Here is a 22,025-nt window from a genome sequence, read left to right on the forward strand (position 1 = left end):
CACAAAGAAGACTAAGGTGGCTGTGGTATATAAATGCTCTGCACAGCCAAAAACAGTGGGAATTTAGACAAAATGCAAAGTAGCTGGTGCTCTGTGGGCCAGAACACAATGCCAGCAAGCTAGTGTGAAATATGCATAAAAGAGAACTCTTTCATACAGTACTTTAGCAGACCCAAAGCACTACAAAGAGTGGTTTGTTGGTCTGTTGTTGAAAGAGGTCCAATTGTATTGCTGAAGAGATCAAAATTCCATTAATAGTGACAAAATTTGTATTTAAGAAAACAGTGGAGACATGTTTCGTCTTGCACGACTTTTTCAAGGCTGATAGTATAGTTCTATGTAGAAATCCAATCAAACCATGAATGCCCAAAGTGTATAATTTGGAGTGTGGTATTAACAATACCGAAATCCTTGTGTAATGGGCTAAAGTTGGCCTGTAAGTCTAAACCGCGCAGAACTGGAAGGTTTTGAAGCAGCAGAAGTAAACCGCATTTATCTGGAGAGTTTCTTTAAGGCCATGACACACCCGTGGTTGATGTGAGTACAGTGCTGGTGTTTGCGCGAGTGTGTGTCGTGTTCGAATACAGGTTTGATTGGATTTTTACATTTAACTGCACTATCAGCCTTGAAAAAGTTGTCCAAGATGAAGCGCTTGTCGGCTGTCTTCTCCTATGCAAAAATTGTCACTACTTCTGGACTTTTGATCTCTTCAGCAATAAAATTAGACCTGTTTCAATAACAGACCAACAAAGGACTCTTTGTAGTTCTCTGGGTCAACTAATGTATTTATACTCTATTTCACCTTGCTGTCCGGCCAATCAGAAGTTCGTTTCATGATTCTTAATGTTGATGTTGCGCAACTCTTGGCCCATGCGTTTGATCAGGGGCCAGTCTTAAGAGCTAGTGATCAGTGCAGCAATCCCACTACCTTGAATCCATTGTACAGTGGCGCCACTACATGGAAATTACCATACACACAATGACACTGCGGATAGCACCACATCGAGTGAAATGGATACTAGAGTTGTGGGCTCAAGGTAAGGAGTATTGTAAAGATTTCAAAGTTAGGGTAAGGGCGTAGTATCATATGTAAGGTTAGTATTTTGTTAGATTTAGGATGAGGGTAAAGCTAGGTTGTACGTTCTGGAGTTTAGTGTAGGGAATAGGATTATGGTTGGGATGAAATTTAAGAAATGGGTTTAAGGTTAGGGTCGATTAACTTATAGTGCTGAAGTTTACGCGTCAGGTTAGTTCGCTTGTATGTGCCAAATTACATGCAGTGGCATTCTCAATTGTCCCATTTTCAGTTGTGAAAATTTGGATATACTGCCTCTGATGTAGTGACATTCTCAATAGTGAGACAGAAAGGTGCACTCAGTATATTACAAACTGTGGTGAGAATTGGAACCTATTGAAGCCTCTGAAGCAGCTTTTAAATGTAATGTTCCATTTTTTTAAATGTTTGTATGCACTCCAGTGCCCCAGTAATTCTTAGTTATTTATTCTTGAATGATTACTACTTGTGTTGTGCTGTATTTAATCATTTTCCTTTCCCTGCTATCGTTGACAGTACAGTGTTCATCGTTCAATAACTTTTATTCGATTATCAATTGTATAATCATAAAAAGTACATAGAAAAAAGTTTACATCACAAACATAAATTTAAAAAAGACAAGGTTAAAAAAGATACTTAGCAGAAGCTTATGATTTAAATGTTTCTGATCAGTTTAAAAGTTTTTGACGTAATGTGATGATGGCTTTAAGAAAAGTCACTATGGATTTAGCTTCATGTGGTGTGTTCAAGCTCTGCAGAAAGAGGAATGCAGAATAGCACTGTCTATGACCACTGGATCGAAGGAGTGGGATAATCCATGATTTACGTGGAGATTTGTAATATTTACAGAACAAAGTAACATGGATCGTTGTCTGTAGAGAAATTCCATCGCATGGACAGTTCATCAATTTGCGGGACCAGTTTTGAATTTCCGGAAAAGAGACTAAACGAAAAAATGTGTTAAAACGGAATCTTGTTAGTAAGAATTTCTCATAGTTTGACAAAAAGTAGGACAGGTAGGGTTGCATGCCTTTGAGAGGTTGTATTGCACAAATTTGTTCATTTGAAGATTTTGTGATCTCAGCTTGGTTTCGGAGCTCTCTCAGGTGTGCCAAGGACATTGATTTTAAGTGTTTCCTGGAGATATCTTCGATAGTAGCAGGATCTTCAAAGTAGGACTTGCAGCCGAGGTCATTAAAAAAGTTCCTTACATAAATCAGCCATGGGATCTTATGCCAGTTGGATAGAGCTAAATAGTCTGTAATGAGGGAACGGGTTAAGTGACACTCAGGTTTGGTCCATATACGTTGCCACAGTAAAATGGGTTGAGAGCGTATAGTGTCAGTAATATGTTCCATGCCGAGCTCATTGTGCGAAGCAAAGGTCGGGGAGCTTTGCGGGAGGGCTAGGACATATTTAATAAAGCCGTTCTCCGTTACTTGTAGATGGTCTATATGGGCATACCCCCATACGCCTGCTCAGTAAGTAGCCACACTGTGGCACTTGGCGTAGTATATTTTCAAAAGTTCAGGTGGCGCGGGTTTCCCCAGTTTCCTCGAGAATGAGATCAGGGCCGATGTTGCACGATGAAAGTGAAGGTTTCTAGTGGCAGTGCACTCAGTATATTACAAACTGTGGTGAGAATTGGAACCTATTGAAGCCTCTGAAGCAGCTTTTAAATGTAATGTTCCATTTTTTTTAATGTTTGTATGCACTCCAGTGCCCCAGTAATTCTTAGTTATTTATTCTTGAATGATTACTACTTGTGTTGTGCTGTGTTTAAACATATTCCTTTCCCTGCTATCGTTGACAGTACAGTGTCTGAAAATGTTCAACACTGAAAGACATCTTCCTGCTTTAAGCTGGTGCCATGTTTATGAGTTGCCTCTTGGATGCGCTCCACATTTCAAGTCAAGTGGTCCAGCATGTCCTCCTTGTAATCATTCTCAGCCTTCACTTCAGTAGACAAAATTATAATCGCAAGACCCATGGTTTAAGGCATTGATTTGTCTATGTGGTACTTACCTCCTTCGTCCACAGCGGCTTCATGACGGACTTTCCCGTTCTTAAAATGTACCTTGCCATATCCAATATTTATAGGACTGAATGAAACTGATACTATCAACACCAGTTTATGCCACCGTAGGGCTAATCTTGCTTATCTGTATTATCTTTACCACACATTTGTAAGCAAATGTTGCATTCCCACCTGCTGGTCAAATATTTGAACTTACCTGCAGAGAGCATTGGCTTAGCAGCAAGTGAATTACAGACATAATTTTGTTACTTGAGATTTCATGCGCGTAGACCACTATCAGTCACCAATCCTCTGTGTGCTACAATATGGTGCCAAAGTCAGCTTGCTGTGAGATGGGTTCCCACAATATGGCCCTTTTACTGACTGACACGACTTGAGCGTGAGCGCCATACATTTGATCTACCATGGTTACTTGCCACACCTTGATTGGTGCTCAACAATGTATCACCTCCGCTCTCTCCAGAGCCTTGAGCGTCTGAATCTAGGGAAGCAGTTAAACGGCCTTCTATAGAGCATACTCACAAAAGCAGACCACTGAGAACCCGCGGACCTTCTCTGGCATCGCTTTTGCCTCAGGGTTAAGTGCCACGTGATCTTGAGCTTAGCTGGTGGGCTCCAGTTGGTTCCAGCTTTAAATTGGGCCCGTCCTATTACGGACAGCCTGTTGCCCAAAACACAGTTATGTACAGATCATTACGTGGTGCTGTTTATAACGGAATTTTTTTTCGCAAGGTTCATTACATGTCTGAATTTTAAAGCATTCACCTTGCCTGCCAGGCTTGACACAAACAGCTCGCAACAGTGACCTTCCACAGACTACTGTAATATAGTGGGCATACCAATAGACTCAATTAATCAGCGACACAGGCTCGCTTCTATCGTGCTTCCCACTTGTGGCACAGCCTTTTTAGGTCTCGCCTGCGTTGCAGCGCATTCGAGAAATTTTGTGAGAGGGATTTCAGAAAAGGGCTTTAAGCCCCGCCCCTCATTTCCATTGGCTGGCATCACCGTTTATGATAAACGGTGGCCTACCATTGGAAATGAGCTGTTTGCGTTGCCTCCCTTTCGCCTTTTGGTCCGGCCCATCCGGACTGGATCGCCTGTTTCACGGCTGTTGTGAAGCAGTTTCTTATCTCAAGGAGGCGTGTTTTAAAAACAAGCTGTGAGATCCAGTCCGATTGGCCATCCCAAAAGGAGACAGGGCGCTGCGTGTTTATTTTTGCATCACTTTCACTTGAAGTGAAAGCGCGATGCAAAAATAAACTGAGTCTGCCTTCCAGCAATGGCGAGCGCTTGTTTGTTAAATACAGACAAAAAGTCCGTAGGCTTTTAACAAAGGCTTTTGAACCCCAATGTGCCAGCCCAGCACAAAAATCCCCACGGAGGGTTACGTTCCAGCAGCCTTTACTTTATGGCCCACTTCACAGCCAAGGCCCCCGTGGTCTCTTGATATCCCGGTCATGCCACCTAATTTTAGCCAAATATGGCTCCAGATGACATTTAGAAATACCTTTTTTCTCTTTAATAAGTTTGCGTACCAATGGCTTTTGTAATGCGGGTGGGGATGTATTGTCTGCGTGTGATTTTATACCACGTACAATTGTGAACAATAACCGGAGGATAACTTCTTTTTATTTTTTTTATTTAACAACTGGGATATCACTAATGATGAACCTGTTCTTGGCTGCTTGTACGCATGCACGTAAAAACACGTATATGAGGTAGATTCTGTGTATTTGACCAATCTGTTATCTCGCTGGCTTAAATTTTGAATGAGGTCAGCAGTGGAAGGTTCAGTGAAGCCAGCATTCTGCCCTAGATGGTCTGTGTCTTGGAGTCTCTCCTCGCTGGTCCGCTTCTCTCATGGGTGTCCTCTGTCTTCATCACGGGCCTGTCTTCTACTCAAGCTCCTTTCCTCATTGGTTTCACTTCTCTTCTCTTGCTCTTCCTGCCTTTCCCCCGCTGGCATCTCTCTCCACTCCTTCGCCAGTTGTCCTACCCCTGCTTCGTGTGCCTCTTCTCTTCAGTTCTGGTACAGTTTAACCCCAGTTATAGACCATCACGAGGCAATGCGCTACCAAACAGCGTGTTCGAGGTTCCAGAGACACAATGGAAAGATGGTCCTTTATTCTGGTCCTTTATTCCAGTCACAAGAGTCAAATCAGTTGTGAAGATGACGACAGAGCACATTGAAATTAAGTATTCGACATAGTTATGTGGCTATCTCAGTGAAGATCCTTACCTTCCTCACACTTACAATATTATCCTGATCCTGGAAAAACAAAACAAAACAAACTACAACTACCCACTCCAGCCCAAAGACTGGCAGCAAGGACAAAGCCACAATTGGCTTTGTCCATTGCCACAATTAGCTTTGTCCATTACTTATTATCTTATTTAACAATAATGTTATTTACAGGACATACCTTGGAATTTGCTGGTTGGTTGCAATCTCAGCATTTTTAGAGGCCTTATGTGAGGTTACAAATCTAGAGCTGTAATTCCGATTGAAGTAAGGAAGCTCATTAGTGCTTACAATGAGAATTCCATAAGGGTCTCTAGACTAAATTGCAGCAAAGGGTCTCATCATTTGTATAAAAGCTGGTCTGGTATAGATGACGTAGCCTGGCGAAAGAGGGACTCAGCAGACCACCCAGAAACAAAAAAAGCATTTGTAATGCAGTAGGTCTCGCATTTACGCAAGTTTAAGCTATTTGCATTGTAAATAACAATGTTTTATTTATGTTTCAACAACCAAAACATAAATAAAAGGCATTGTCATTTACAATGCCAATAGCTGAAACTCGAATAAATGCGAGACTTGTTGCATTGCAAATGCGTGTTGGTATTCTATGTAGGTGTCAGTATTGCTCTATGCCTGTGATTTCTACTTTTTTTTTGCACAGTATGGGTGCACGGTTTTTAAAAAATATTGGCTAAAGTGCACCACCGAAATACAGACATGTTGCTGCTTAGTTCAGCAATTAAACATTGACCTGAGGGATCTATAAAGCGCCCCTTTCCGGCAAGTGAAGTCAGTAATTTAAAACATACTCAGTTGTACATCGAAAATACAGTTTTGCAAATTTAAATGAGTAAAGCAAGCAGACGGGAGGGAGCATTTAATTATTTGTTGTTGAAAGGCACACAATTATCACTTGTTCATTTAGCTTCTGACTAATTCAAAGCCACATTGTGGTTTCATCTCTCTGCCTTCTAACCGGACTATTGCTGACGATGAAATAGGATTGCGTGCTGGCCGATAGCTATCAAGGATGTGCGTGTTCTGTACATCTAATCTCAATCGACCGTTTCCTAAAATGTTTCGAAAAAAGTCAGCAAGTTTCTACTATATTTCCCGAAAAAAATGGATCACAGAAATAGATAAATAAATAAACCTCCGTCACAACACAATTTTAATCTCTGGCCAGAAGAGACAGGCTGTGTTCAAACTCATTTTGTTATAGGTTAGATATATAATTTCTTAATATTTCTTTTTTTGTGTTTTTAAATATTACTGCTATGACACCTTTTGATCACTTCAGACCAGTAATGTGTGATTTTTAAGTTTAAGCCTCAGTGTTGCAATGAACGCACTGACAAGTACCTCAAGTACAGAATACACGGGTAGTTTCAAGGTCGAACCTCTAGTTAGAACAGAAAAGGAGTAGATTCTGTGCTATGCCTCGGGGCAAAGACTGGAACACAGCTAGATGACACAAAGGCAAAGTACACAACATAGACTTTTCATGTTAACTTTATTTTCAGGTGTGGCCGAAAGCAGAAAATTAGCACAAGTCATTAGAGTAACTGGAGTGTATGTGCAGAATTTTCAAGTCACCCCCCACCCAATCAGCACTGTGATTGACATTGCAACAACTTGTGTCTACATTGAGGGAGCCCTCTAGTATTATTAATTACATTTATATAGCACAGCCTTCGCCTAAAAGGTATCCAAACACTCGTGACCACCTCACTGATCTTTCTTAGACCAGCATAACTAACCTGAGCCAGATCTGAGTCTATTGTCCTTTATGTCGCCTTTCTACTTGGAGAAGAACCAAGTTTTCAGATTCCTTCTGAATTGTAAAAGATTTTTACTGGCTCTTATAGGAGCCGGCAGCTTATTCCAAATCTGTGCTGCCTTTACTGAAAAGACCCCACCACCCTGTCTCACGTTTTGAAGTTTTTGGAATACAAAGAAATTAGCAGTAGAAGAACGTATGTTCCTCATAGGAACGTAGTGCTTGAATTTTCTTTGCAATAGCCTGGGTCCTGTTCCTTTTATAGCCATATAGATATAAATGTGACTCTGTCCTTCACAGGGAGCCAACGAAGCTGAGGGTATCGAACAAGGAAGCATTCCTAGGTTTGTCTAAAACAAGTTTTGCTGCCGCTGCTTGCACTCTGTACAACCTTTTTAAGAAGTATTCAGATGCACTAAGCAACAAGGCATGACAGTAATCAATTCTACTTAGAATTGTACTTTGAGCCATTAACTATCTGACCGTCAGTGGCAGCTGTGGAACAATTTTTTGCAGATTCCGAAGTAGTCCAAAACAAGTGGAGATTATTTTGTTGACGTTTTTCCATTGAGAGTTTATCATCAAAATGCATTCCGAAATTGCGTACTGATTTGGATGTTTCCAGGTTGCCTGTACCAATCCCAGGCTAAAAATTATTTGGGAGTTGATACAGCATTTTTGAAAGCATACAGCATAGAAACTCTATTTTGTCAGTTTTAACTGTTAAAAGAGTTGGTATTCAGCCACTTTATCTCTTTCAGACAGTTGTGAAAGGCATCCAGTGGTGTAAGTCCATCACTAAATCTAGCGAAAAAAATCACTTGTGTCTCGTCGCCACAGTTCACAAAACTAATGCCATACGATTGAATGATTTTCAACATGGGGCGTAAATAAACATTAAACAGAATAGGGCTGAGTGCCGAGCCTTGGGACATTCCATGTACAACTTTTTAACATTCTTTCTAAAAGGTAAGATTCTATCCATTGTAGCAGAATCCCTGCTACTTCTATATCTTATAGTCTGGTAAGAAGCACTTGATGGTTGACAGTGTCAAACATGGCTGATCAGTTACGCAATATCAGAAACGCCGTCTGAACCTTGTCAACAATCATCTGGAGTTCATCCAAGATTATAATTAATGCTGTTTCCGTGCCACGAGCGGGATGAAAACCTGTCTGCTCTATTTCCAGGATGTGGGAAAGTTCTTTACTAATCTATTTTTCCAGAATGTTCATCAGATAGGGGAGTTGTGATATTGGGCAGTATTTGCTGGGTACTGATGGATCCGCTGTAGGTTTCTTCAATAAGGTGGTTATTCATGCTTTCTTCCACCTCTGCCGGACCTTGCATGTCGTTAAAGACTGACTACAGATCTTTTGCAGCCCCGGATACAAATCATCTGCCCATTTTCGCTGAAAAGTTTGGAGGTAACTATTTGAGGAGCAGCATCTCCCCTATGGGAGTGCTGTACAAGCACTGTCAGTGTGCAGATAACACTCCCCTCAAATCAAATTCCACACTTCAGCAGTGTCAATTAAACTGCATTAACACCACTCATCCCTAGAGGAAGCTTCACAAGGCTGCAGTAACACCGCTTGCTTCAAGAGGGAGAATACAATATATAACAAAAGTAATGGAGTGCACAAGACCTTCCAGTCACCAAAACATCAACAACCAAAATTAACTAATTCAAGTCAAGTTTACCTTTATTCGGTTAGATTAAAACCATCAAAGTGCGCAACACAGAACATTCTAATACAATCAATTCATTGTTACAGAAGTTATTATCCAAATTTCATAGTACTGCACAATTTGTAAAAAAACTTCATATACGTGATCCTATCTAACACAATAGGTCCTAAGTGAATAAATACATAAAAATAAATCTACAGTTATCAAAAATATCTACTAGTTACATGATATACTATTAAAAAATACTTAATATTAAATAAATAACTTCATTTAAAACATAATCCAATCTACGATATCATCAGCCTATTCCTGCATCTAATAGGGACTGTTATGTAACTGGCAACCCCAAATCACACCACGGGCGATGCCAACATTTGTAAGTATGCTAGCGCTGGTCTGACTTTCTCAAAAGTTTGACCTTTTAGGAGGGGGATAATAAATTTCCTACATAGCGAGACGTAGAACCCACAGAAAAATATAATGTGAAGAATATTTTGTTCTGAGAAGTTGTCACAAGGACAGGGTCTTACCAAACCTACTTTAAAAAACCCTTGCGGAAAGGCCAGTAGCCAGGGAACCATGTTATGCTTAAATCTAACTAGGACAAACAAATGATAAATCCTATTTATATATGTTAGATATGGTTCCAACTGTCTGCCTATGCTCAGTGTGACGAAACTTCGCACTGTGGATTTAGCTAGTTCCCTTTCCTTCCTAAACAGCATAGATCTGTCCAAAAACTGCCCCTTCAGGTCTCCAATAGCTGGTTTGCCCAGAGTTCTTGGGCTCAAGAATAGCTCAGCACAACCGAGAGAAGCCATTTGAGATTTGATATAACAAACCCAAGGTATATCTAGGCCCTTGTCTAGCGAGATGCAGTCTTGTATGATCAGCTGATTTAAATTGGGCGACGGTTGGGCCCAGATTCTCAGCCAGAACATTATAGGGGCAACCGCAATCTGATCTGAGATGAAGTCAGCTCCAAGATCCTCATAGATGTTAAAAACAGGGGTAGAGGCCGGGACTGACAGTAATTTACGAAAAAACCCATTTTCAACCGCCTGGATTTCACTCGTCTCTACGTAACCCCATAGTCACTCCCATAAGTCACCATTGGAAGACACTTGGCATTGTACATTTTCAAAAGTGCGGGGAGAGGTTTCGAGCCAATTCTTTTTGCAAATTCCACAATGGCCCCGAGGCTCAGGCTAAGGTATTCCTTTTATGCATACGCTGGGTAACCCACGAGCATCTGTCATCAAAAAGAACCCCCCGAATAAGGGGAAGCGGGGACCTTTGTTAATTCCATATTCTTACAATAGAATTTAGCCTTCCTTGCTCTACCAGAGCCAATGGACATAGAATGGGACTTTTTAAAATTCGTGACCAAATCTAGAGAGTCCATAAAATCGATAAAACAATTTAAAAGAGTTTGAAGCCCTCTTGAAGTCCTTGTCAGCAAAACCGCATCATCTGCGTAGAGCAGAGCGGGAATCATTTTGGTACCGGCCCTTGGGATGTCTTTACAACTGGAAGTTAAAACGGCCCCTAGATTATTAATATAGAGTGTGAACAACAGGGGTGCTAAAATGCACCTCTGTCTCACCCCTCTTTTGACGGGCCAAAAATCTGTGAGGCTCCCATCTTTCTTATAACGCACAGAAGCTGTAGAATTCTCATGCATGGCCACCAAGAAGGAAATCAAATATGCGTCTAAGCCCATGCCATGCAATATCGCCCATAACTTTGATCGATTAACAAGATCAAAGGCAGAAGATAAATCCATAAATGCCAGATGCAGGTCCCCCTGCTTAGCGACCGTGTACTTTCCAATTATTAAATGAAGATTAAGACTTTGACCCACGGTACCTTTGCCCTACCTAAACCCATATTGGAGATCTGAGATGATATTATTTTGATCCAATCAGTTTGTTAGTCGGGCAAGGACAACTTTCCCCATGATTATGCCGCGGAATCCAAGCGAGATATTGGCTTGTAACAGCCCGTGTCATCTCTGGCTCCCTTTTTGAAAATTGGAATAATAACTGCTTTGGCCCAAGGCAGGGGAATGCCAACCTGGGCAACTGCATTAGAAACCTGAGTTAAAACTATGGACCATAAAATAGGATCTGCTCTATAAAGGTCAGCTGGAACGCCGTCAGGGCCCCACGCTTTCCTCCTTGATGTTGACCCAATTGCTTCTATTACTTCGTCCTTAGTAAAATGCAAAGGGGACGAAACACACCCACTGTCCAGCGTGGAGAACCTTGACTAACCTCACTCTAAACACCCCCAAAGTGTTGTACCCATTTCTCAGGGGGAATGAGGCAATCTGAAACGGGATTAGATGATTCATCAAAGGTAGGACTATTCACCACGCTCCAGAATCTGGAACTATTTGATAAAACACTTGCTTGGCTAAGCTCTTCCCATGCCATCTCTCTTAGGTGTTTCTTCCTACTCCTTACGACAATTTTATATGCCCTCCTTGCATCCTTAATCCTATATGCAGATCTTGGTTTCCCATTAAGCTCGTCCCTGAGTGCTTTATGGGCTCTTATACAAGTGTCATCAAACCATTTTTTATGCTTTGTAGGCCTAGTTTTGCAAGGAACTGTCAAGTTAGCCGCCACTTGTTTTGTAAAACGATCAAAAGCATCCAGGACTATTAATGGATCGGCGTCTTGGTCTGAACAAATACCAAACTCCTCTATACAAAGACCGGTTAGGCTTTCAATAAAACTGTCCGGGGTAATTGAATCCCATCTTAGCCGGCGAGCTTGATCTTTTAGAGCAATGTTGGTATTACTTATGTGGACCAGAGGACTAACTTTATCAGTGGCACAAATATTAAGATTCAGTGTCAGTGGGTTGTGATCACTTAGGCAATTATCCGTTAACTCAAATGTATCTAGGTGGTCCGCCAGAGACTAGGATATAGTCAATGGTGCTATGATGGCCATGGCCAATGTATGTAGGTATGAGGGATAACGTATAACGCTGAATTATGGTCAGATAAGAGATTCTCTAGAAAGATCCCTGAGGGGGACTGTTCAAAATGCGTTAACCCCTGCGGGCAATATTCCTCGTCTAATTTTAAAAAACAATCAGTCGGACAAACATGGATATTAAAATCACCTAGGACTAGTATGTGGTAGTGCGTATCAACCGTGGACTCGTACTCAGTCAAACAAGTCGAGAGAGACCTTAGGTGCTCTAAGTCATCATGTCTCGTAAAAGAGTTGTAAAAAGTAATCACTAACAGAGTAGGTAAGTTCTTAGCAGTTAGTTCAACTACTAAAATATTTGGAGAATGTCCGTCCATTAGTTTGACTTCATATATTAGTTTCAGGTTCATTAACAGCAGGAGCCCCCACTGGCTCTCCCCATACTGGACAGTATAGCATATTTACAGAATGTAAAAAAAAAAAGTCCAGGAAATAGGAATCTTTAGGGTCCCAAGTTTCCTGGAGGGTAATAATGTCAGTGCCAGCGAGAAAATGCTCCCAATTGCTGTCTCCCCTTTTGGTCCTAAGACCAGCTATGTTCCAAGATAAAACTTTTAAAATGTCTTCCTTGGGTAAACACCCAGTAAAATGAGAGTTGAGGTCGTCATGTAAGGTGGGGCTAGATACTACGTCCGGAGGGGGGTGGGGGGGGCACAGGTGGTATGCTATGCACGGTGATAGGTGTAGGGTCCTCTATCATTGCCCCATGGTTTGATGTATTCACCGAAGCTATATTGATAACATTTAGTCAGTCTTGGGTGTCAAGCCCGGATAACACCTCAAACCGATTTATATTCGGGGTAAAGCAATGTGTCTCATTTAAATTTCTCTTAGAGTGTTTATAAAAATAGCCAAGTGGCAATGCCCAGATAGAGGTAGAGGATAATAGGCAATGAGCCTCAGCCTTTAGGATCATTTGAGCAACAGACGGGCTCCAAAAATTAACAACCACACAGTCCCCTCCTATGTTCTTGGGGGACTGACCCACCCACGCTACTCTACGGACCATAATGATGTTGTTAAACATGGCTGCCCTAAGCCCTTTGTGTCTAGTTAGCCAATCAGCAGTTTTATTCCTCAGCTGTGCCCAAGATTCAGTTTGGTCGGGTCTTCGCGAAGGAACACCAGCCAGGACCACAACCAAAGGACAAGCCGCCGGTGGTAGATCTAGAATATCACGGGCTGGCGTGTTGGGCAAATGGGGTAAAGATCTGGAACCATCTCTATGTGGTGCGTGTTCGGCCATTACTTCCCTGTGGGGGGGCTCTGGGAAGGGCAGAGTTTGGGGACCTGATTGCACCATCTTCGCCAGCCCGCCGTCCCTTGGGAGCATGTTCTTAATTGCAAAGTATGGCCCGCAGTGCCAGGCAAAAAATGCGGAGCCTGCACACAATCGATGCGCACGTGAACAACACCATTTTTCGCCACTTCGTGGGTCAGGTCCCTGCTTCGTCCAGTAGAACTCAACAGGGCATATACTTCTGAACAACCCACCCAACCCCCACCACAGCATTACTATGGCGCCTAGTCACCTCTGGGCTCACCATCAACTGTGTACCCTGTGTCAAAAGAAATTGTTTTTCCTCAATCGCCCCCAGTCTGTTCAGAAAAGGCGCTAAAAGTCCCGTGATTAAGGTCTCTATATGCTTCCAGTAATCTGGGTTGCTTCCACGGTCCCCTACCATAGAAATATCGGCATTATGAGTAGCGGGCACGCCATTTTCAGACCTCAGAGACAACATTCCACTTGCCCCTGAGGTTTGAGATTTAAATTTAGCTTTTGCGTTGCTTTTAGACCTCAATGCTACCCCACCCCTTGCGCGCTTGGCAGAAGGTTCCCCGGTTCCCCCCTCATAATTAGTGTCTGTCCCCGATTTAGGAGCACCTCCGCAGCTTCATTATCGCGAGTAGATCTTTTAGATCTGGTGACTCGATCACCTCTATCTACCCAAGGCGATTTTGGAGGCGGTGCTTGCTGAGTAATCAGGGCAGCAGGAAAATCTGCCACAAGAACTTGAGGTGAGGTCACCGAAACCATCCTGAGCGCTTACACTGGGAGAATGGACTGTAGCCAGGCCACTCAAATCACTCAGGTTTACCACCTCAACTATTCCCACCTCAGGGTTCGGTTCGGTAGCAATAGTGCTGACCGTACATACAACAAGCGGCTCTATACTGGGGCAAAAATAAAGTTTGAGGGACTGCTACTGGTGATTTGACTTTACTGATGGCCCCTAGAGATGATCTTTTTTGCCCCATGAACGGCCCCAAAGAGAGTCTTTTCTCAGTTAAGAGTATTTCATGCTGCAAAACAGATTCTGCCCTAGTTAAAAATGCGTCCAGGGTACCTGCCACACCACCCCCAACCCTCTGCCCAGTTAATTTGCGTTTAGTGGCCATTGATGAAACAAACAGATTCCACAAAGAATAAAGTCAGTAAATATCACTAACCGAGTCCTTAATGGTCCTTAAAGGAGCTCACAAACCAAATAAAAGGGGGGTGGCCTAGCCCAGCCTACTCCTGGCTATGACGGGCGCGTACGGGCCCGCCATTGGCCCGGGCTTCGCCCAGGCACGCCCGTGCGCTTCCCGTGCTGCGGGAGGCGCACAGCTGATTTAAGCGCCTCCGGGCGCTTTGAAGTGACGCAGCCGGTGTGTGCCACTCAAGGGTGCGTGCGGGGAGTTGGAGTCCCTGCGGCCCGGCAACACCCCCAAGGCAGCCTCCACTTGCGGCGAAGAAGGCAGGCAGGAAAACCGCTTCAGTTGGCTGAAAACAGGTAGGTCAGCCCCCCCGCGGAACAAGAAACAGCCTGCAATGAGTTTAGACGATCCCTCACTAATTGTGTTACACTTACCAGTGAATAAATGTTCCTATACATAGTGGATGTGGTCGCATACTTTAAAAAATACTAAAGCTACATCCGTTTCAGCTTGATGAAGGTATTTTGAAGCAGCTGCTTTAGACTTGAGCTAGACCTCTATTAACAGCAAGTGTAACTTCAGCTTTATGAAAATATTTAAATTCTTTTGCATTTGACTTGTGAGGGACACCTAGTACCACTTGTGGAACTGCAGCTTCATGAATGGATTTCTGTGCATTTCCATTTCACTTTTGAGGGATCTCTACTGACAACTAGTGGAAATGTGGATTGATGTAAGAATTTCAATGCTTTTGCATTTCATTTGGGAGGGACACCTAGTAACGACTTGTGGAACTACACCTTCACGAAGAATATCAAAGCATCATTTGACTGGAGGGGCACCTAGTAACAATCATTTGAACAGCAGTTTCAAGCAAAAATTTCAAAGCTATTGTATTTGACTTTTAGAGGCACACCTAATAAAGACTCGTGGAACTGCAACTTAATTTTTTAAAAATGGTTCTTTTGGCTTGCGAAGGACATCTCTAAACAACTTGTGGAATTACACCTTCACGGAAGAATATAAATGCTTTTCAGGGCTCAAAAAATCATGAAAATGTTAATAGACCTGCAGGTCTAGTGACTTAAATAATCAACTCGACCTAATTGTAAAGCTCTTGACCCATAAATTGGTTTTTAATGATGTGATTGTGGGCAAATATTTTAATTTACGGAGCCACCATTTTCTTCATTATCACATATGAGAGCACCTTAAATATGCGAGTTTAGCACATCTGTTCTACAACAAATCCTGTTTCATTTAATAGACTAAACATTTGCTCCATAGATTAAAACAAATCTAGCCTCATATAGGATACACGTGACCTCCGAGTTGCCTCTTAATTCATTAACAGCATTGTCATCGGGGCAGGGGCAGTAATGCTTCTGAAATCATGTTTAAAAACTATCACTTTTAATAGATACATACCTAAAGCATGAAGTGGTAACACACTCATTTGCAATCAGCTGATTTTACTTTGAAATGGCAACAAAATTTCCCACTGACATGCTGTTTTACTGAAAAAACTATATTGTGTACAAACAATAATGTTACGATGTCAAGGTTCTGCAAATGTGTCATTTGCACATCACGTAAAGTGTTCATATTTGTTTTGCTGCTATTTAAATCTTTGTTTGCTTCACACTTCTTAATTACAAAAAAAATGCTGTCCTAATTCCAGATGTATTTTGAAATATTTGTACTGTTCATTCACAGGCTATTTAAATGTTTTGTGTTAGAAAAAAACTGACCTCATCAGACAGCCCACTTGACAAAAAAGCTTTAACTGTAGTAAGAGAAAGAAAAATAAACACCATTTTCCAGGCAGCCATTAGTAAAAAGACAAACTGACATTTGACTTCTTTCCTTGAACAGGCAGCACATGTGTCAAGATAAAAACAAGATTAAATGGCATCTTTATTGCTCATTCACTTTCTGAATGAACAGAACACCTTTTCCTTTTCAGTTTAAGTTCACTAGACAGAACAGACTAGTACATGCTAAAAAATAGCTCGACCTGATCAAATCTAATGCCATAGATTTTTCGAGGCCTGTTTTTACATTTGAATTGTCAGGGACACCTATTAACAACTTGGGAACTGCACATTCATGAAAGAATATCAAAGTCCACGCTTTCTTAAAGTAACAAAAGTGATATGTACTTTTTATGTTGAATCCTCACCCCCTTAACTTTCTGAGGGATATTTTAAGCAGTTGCCTCTTACTCAAGAGGGACGTTTAGTAACAACGTGAGGTATTGCAGCATTGTGACAGATTTGTTAAGCTGTTGCTTCTGACTTGAGAGGTACATCTAGTACATTTCTGGAGGGCTGCAGTCTTGCTAAAGACTTCACACAGTTTGATCTGATTTAGAAAGGACATCTAGTAATTACTTGAAGTAACTGTAGCTATGTAAAAGGCCAGACCGACTGGCGTTACCAATGCTTGTTAATTTTCTTCTCACTAAGTGCACCATTCATGTGAATGCTGTGTCCCATCATGCACACAGTGCTTAAAACCAGTGTATACATTTTATAGTCACTCCCCTTTTTGGTAGTAACAGAAACTGGAGCTCGTGAATGCTTCCTCCTACACATATAATGCTTTGGAGAAGGGTCATTAAAATGTCCCTTTGTGCTGTAAGTTGCTTTTGCAAGTTACAACACCAAGTTACACACACATGGAATACTTAATTTCCCATAAAGTCAGGGGAAAAGGCCTTCTAATCAGGGATCAGATGCTTCTATTTTTGTATGGGGATGACCTTCAAACTCCTTCATACGCTGACACTTTAACTTCAACTGTCAGCAGCTTGTGGTCGGTTCCACTGGAATATATTTCCTCCAGCATGTTTGCCTTCTGCTCGTACAGATGACCAGCAACTAATTACCACCAAACTATGATTTAAAAAAAGCACCTCAAACAATATGCATGTATTTGCAACAGATTATGCACACACCTTTCCTTCTAGCTGAAAGGTTAGGACATTAGTAGAGACCTAGTGTTACTAATTGAATTGAGGTTTTTGTTGCTGATATCTAAGGGAAATCATTTTAGCCTCCTCTTCCTCCTCCTCCTCCTCTCTCCCCCTTCTCTCTCTCCCCCCTCCCTCTCCTTGCTGAGCTTGCACCAGATCTGAATATATCCATATATTACAGTCAGCGGTGGAAGCTCGAAGTCGAAAGACGCCTCTGCTGGTTTGTTATGTTCTGTTGTGTTCTTTTGCCTGAGAAGTGACATCTTCCATGTCCTGTTCTTCTGAAAACTATGATGTAGGAAAATCCTCCATTTAGAGACCTCCCTCATTTCCAGGGTCTTGAGCACATTAACATATTTGCCCATCTCTTCTTCATTAACAAACCAGATCATGCACTTCTACATCCATGCTATAAACCAAATGCTATGTTTGTTTGCACTGCACTAGTTCTTTAGTCCTCATTACATGGATGTACCGGGCTTTCTACTTCTTTAAATCATGAGTATTGCTTCCGATATCTGCAAATTCCCTATGCCATTTTCCTTGACCTTTCCACAACTGCAGATAGGGATGTACACCATTGCTGTAGGTTTCAATTGGATTGAAATGTTTGACAGTAACCTGATTATGATGAACTCTTAGTAAAACTTGAAATAATGCTTTCAGATATATTACAGGCACACTTGCATAATATGATGCTGTGGCATGCATTTGATGGGGACTGTGGGCAGTGGTGTAAAGCTAAATAATAGGGCCCTACTGCAGAACTTAGAGGGGCCCCTTAGACTCCCATATTATACAGATATTCACTGGTCTTGGGCTAAATGGAGCACCCCTGAAGGATTGAGGAGCCCTTGAAGGGTTGGGACCCCCCTGCACCGCAGGAGCTGCAGAGGTCTGCGTTACGCCTCAGGCTGCAGACAGGGAGTGAGATTCTAAAATGAGGGAGGAACATCATGGTGCTACTGATTTGTACAGCTATGTATTCTACAAATGCAGTTTGACTGAGCACACACGACGCTGCACCTTGCAGGGACCAAACACCTGGATCCACCCAATGTAAGGAGGGCGCTGCCCCGTGATGGACCACACTACCCCCTCCATCAGGTCAAGAAATGTAGGTGAAGGGGTGTGGAATCTAATAAAATATCTCCTTCTCCATGGGGCAGGTTGCTTCATAAATCTACTTGTCCTGTAACAAAATCCACTTGTCCCTTTGGTGCCATGTAGTGCGGGGCCAAATTATGGCAGCAATTGTATTATATAAGAGCTCTGATATGGTCTCTCTGATTATGCCAGGGCTCATACCATCGTAGTGTTTGAATACTTGTAATCCCCTTATGTTGCCTTGTTTCCGCAGATCTACATACGGTGCCTGAAGGTAGTGGTAAGCAATAGTTGCAGGGTTAGACTGCCCTTTTGAGTCTGTGCAAACCTACTAACTTTCATGTTGTAAGGGGATTCAACTATTCTTCTCTAATATTTTCCCATACTGAGAAATGTTGGAAATTTACTCCTGACAATGGTAGACGTAAAACCTTCTTCTAGAGTTGGGGAAAAAGTTGTTGGAGGGAAAGTGAATTTGCGAACACTCAGATTTTCGCATGAGCAAATCGACACATGCAAATTTGCTCATGCTAAAAAGCAGTTCACAAATATTTTCTAGGAGTACTATTTCATGTCCTACTTCTGTAAATTCTTGGGAATTCACGAAAGCCATATAGCTGCACTTAATGCAAGGACATATACCATGGGAGCCCTTTTGAGACTTTCTTTAATAATCGGGCCCCTAGTTAGGTCTGGCGTTGACCCCAACCTTTAGCATTTATTAAAATTCTGCCTCTCTTTATCGGAGCATATCGGCACACAAAGTAGTTTTGTTCAGTGCCAGTAACTACTGTTGCAGTGTGTGCTTTCTGAGACAATACATTTATTTGCTTTTGCTAATGTTTGTTATAAAGGTGAGGTCCCGGCAGCTTCCACACTTATAAGGTTTTACAAAAACCATGCCAAAACAATTCACACATTGACAACACTAACAAGCTGACCACCAATCTCAGGCCTACTGGCTTTGCCAATGCTTGTTTATGTTTCCCCATAATCTTAGTGAAACTGGTTACACTGATTTTCCATTATAAATATTTTTGGGAAATACTAGCATGTGTTACTACATGTTACTAAATGATGCTCCAAAGAAATGGTACCTGAAATTTTACACCAGTTTAGCTAAATGTATTTTTCCTGCTTTCATTTTTTTATGAACATTTTATTTGGAAAGTTAAGAATCATCAATCTTGCTTTCAAACTTCTGCTAATATTTGCATCAAACCAAAGCGCATTCTGGGAGCATTATACATAGTCTCATATTGCTAATCTTTGAAAATGTGTGTACACATTTTTATATTGTAACCACTGTCAGTAGTGCAGTCAGCGCTTACAACATTTACTTAGAGCGCTTACCCTAATAATAAAGTCTTTCAATTATTGAACCATAAATACATTTTTGAACAGCATTAACATATGTACAAAAATATTGGCTTAACTGCAGAAAGTGCCCTTCAATGATCTATAATGTGGTACTGCAAACTGTCAGCCAAAGGGTTTGTGCTGCAGGGGGTTGGGCCTACTTGTCCCAAGGACAAAATACTCATGAAAACATGTTGCCCTGGACCCCAAACAATATGTCTTGTGTGTCTGGTTATAGGAATTCCACATCACTGATGTGGCAGGCGCCATGCTATTGACAGATGGCTGGCCAAGGCATTTTGAGAAGGCAACCAGACAGGTAGGAGATGTGGGGCTCATGGAAGACCTATCAATACCATGCACCAGGTAAGCATTGCGTAGACTAAGTATTCATGAATGTATTTTGTTATCTCCTCGCGCAGTTATCAGGCTGCTGGAAATGAAAATTGGCATTTGCAGTAACTATGAAAATGCCAAGTGTTTGAGATGGGCTAACACTCCCCCTCTGAATAGATTACATAAACCTTTGTGATGCAGCTACTAATCTCTCTGGCCAGACCTAAAAAGATCACTTGCATTGTGAAACCTGGATGTTTGTGTTAATACCTTTTCTTATAACTGTTCAAAACCATAGCCTCAAGAGAAAGATTGGTGGAATGGAGGGTGTTCGCCTAGACAGATGGCCTACTCCAAGCCTGGTTGACTTTAACTATATGAATTTTGAATGGAATATTGGATACACCATCCGTTTCTGTGAATGATGCTGCCTACCTGTTCTAATTATGGCAAGAATGGTGTCTTATGACTGTATTAGCGGCACCATTAACTTAAACATTAATGGACATTTCATCAACTCTGTAAATTGTAGGTAAACTCAAATGATTCTTTCCCTTGTTTCGTTGTTTCCATCCTCGAGAGTTATTGAGGTAAGAGCACTGGTCCCTTTTCAAGACTCGATGTAGTTAGTGGTAAGACCACTACGGTGGCCTTATGCAAAATGCATCAGAAGTTATAATTTGCAAGGCAGTTAACTAAGCAACACCCAGTGCTTTCCGTAATCACTATTCATTTGAATTTTAGTTACTGGCTAAAGAACCAGTTGTGGTCATACCCTGCCAAAGATATTGCAAGTTAGATCTTCTGCACTACCTTCAAATTGTTTCTCTGACCACGCCCTTTTTAGGTTTGCTATAGTTGTAAATCCTCCCATTTGAAATTACAGGATGACCTTGTAACAGAAGTAGTTGCAGGTTTTACACCAAAGTAACTCCAGCACTCTTAAGCTTTTCAGTCATATACTCTATTTACCATCCATTCTTCAAGTATACATCTCTTGTATGCTGGATTAACGAGGCCTAAAGAAAGGTAAGCAAAGTGGGAATGCAGAGTGTGGCCTGGGCAAGGCAGTGGTCACCCTTGTTGCAGGCCTTTTGTTTGTGCCTGGGCTCATCACTCAAGGACATATCATTTTGTATGATAAAAAAAATAAATGATGGCCTAGAATGAATGGCATACATTTAGGCTAGAAGGTCCTTTAATGGTCTTGTAAGCTGTGACGGCATGAAGGTGTTATATTGCTAATTGACTTTTTTTTAAGTGCTCTTTTTGTTTACTGAGCATGTGGGACATTCTATAATTGAGCTTTATTTTGTATTTATTTTGGCTTATAGAGAGGGTTCTTTTTTTCGTAGACACTTCTGTACTCTCTCCAATTCAAAAACCTTAATATGAAAGTAATTTTGAAATATTGCACGAACCTATTGACAGCAGACAGCCGTTTCAACATTAAGATAATATTTTATTTTTATTTATTTGAAGAGTTTTATATAGCGCTGGCTAGACCCGGAGGTATCAGAGCGCTAATAGGTTTATATGTCTCACAGAATATATTTATTGTATACTAATATCATGTTTCTTCAAATACCTACAGAAAATTGAAGTGTTTGACTGTCTGAACATCATTTTTATGCGTTTAAAAAGTTTTAAAACTTCTTTCAGCGGTTTTCTACTTTTAATTGAATGCAGATGTTAAGCCAGTAGGAGATCTTGCATTATCTATTTTTAATTCAGAAAACTAACCACAGGTTTCATGTTTTATTTTTTAGGGACTCTGGTAAAAGCTGCAAAGTGTTTGCATTTAGCAAAGATGGAAAATTATTTAGTTGGAGCAATGGAGAAAAGTAAGTTTCCCCTTTTACATTTTTGAGTGAGAAGATCGTGTTGAGAATAATGGAATGCATAAACAAGAAATCTTGAAACTGAGTCACTTTACTTCTATACTGAGCTAACTTTGCTATAGCTATTTTTTCACACTTTTCCAACTTTTTGGTATACTTTTTTGCA

General features: G+C 41.3%; 1 protein-coding gene across 2 annotated transcripts in view; it reads left to right on the top strand.

Annotated features, from left to right (window-relative positions):
* EIF2A (eukaryotic translation initiation factor 2A) overlaps positions 1-22,025 on the top strand; it is a 247,232-nt gene that overhangs the window by 73,252 nt on the left and 151,955 nt on the right. For both annotated transcript variants that reach the window (XM_078668056.1, XM_078668057.1), the window contains exon 3: positions 21,788-21,862. In XM_078668056.1, the coding sequence (XP_078524182.1) occupies positions 21,788-21,862 (75 nt within the window). The remainder of the gene's footprint in view (positions 1-21,787; positions 21,863-22,025) is intronic.

The sequence above is a fragment of the Lissotriton helveticus genome, chromosome 11, assembly GCF_964261635.1.
Source record: "Lissotriton helveticus chromosome 11, aLisHel1.1, whole genome shotgun sequence".
NCBI classification, from domain to species: Eukaryota; Metazoa; Chordata; class Amphibia; order Caudata; family Salamandridae; genus Lissotriton; species Lissotriton helveticus.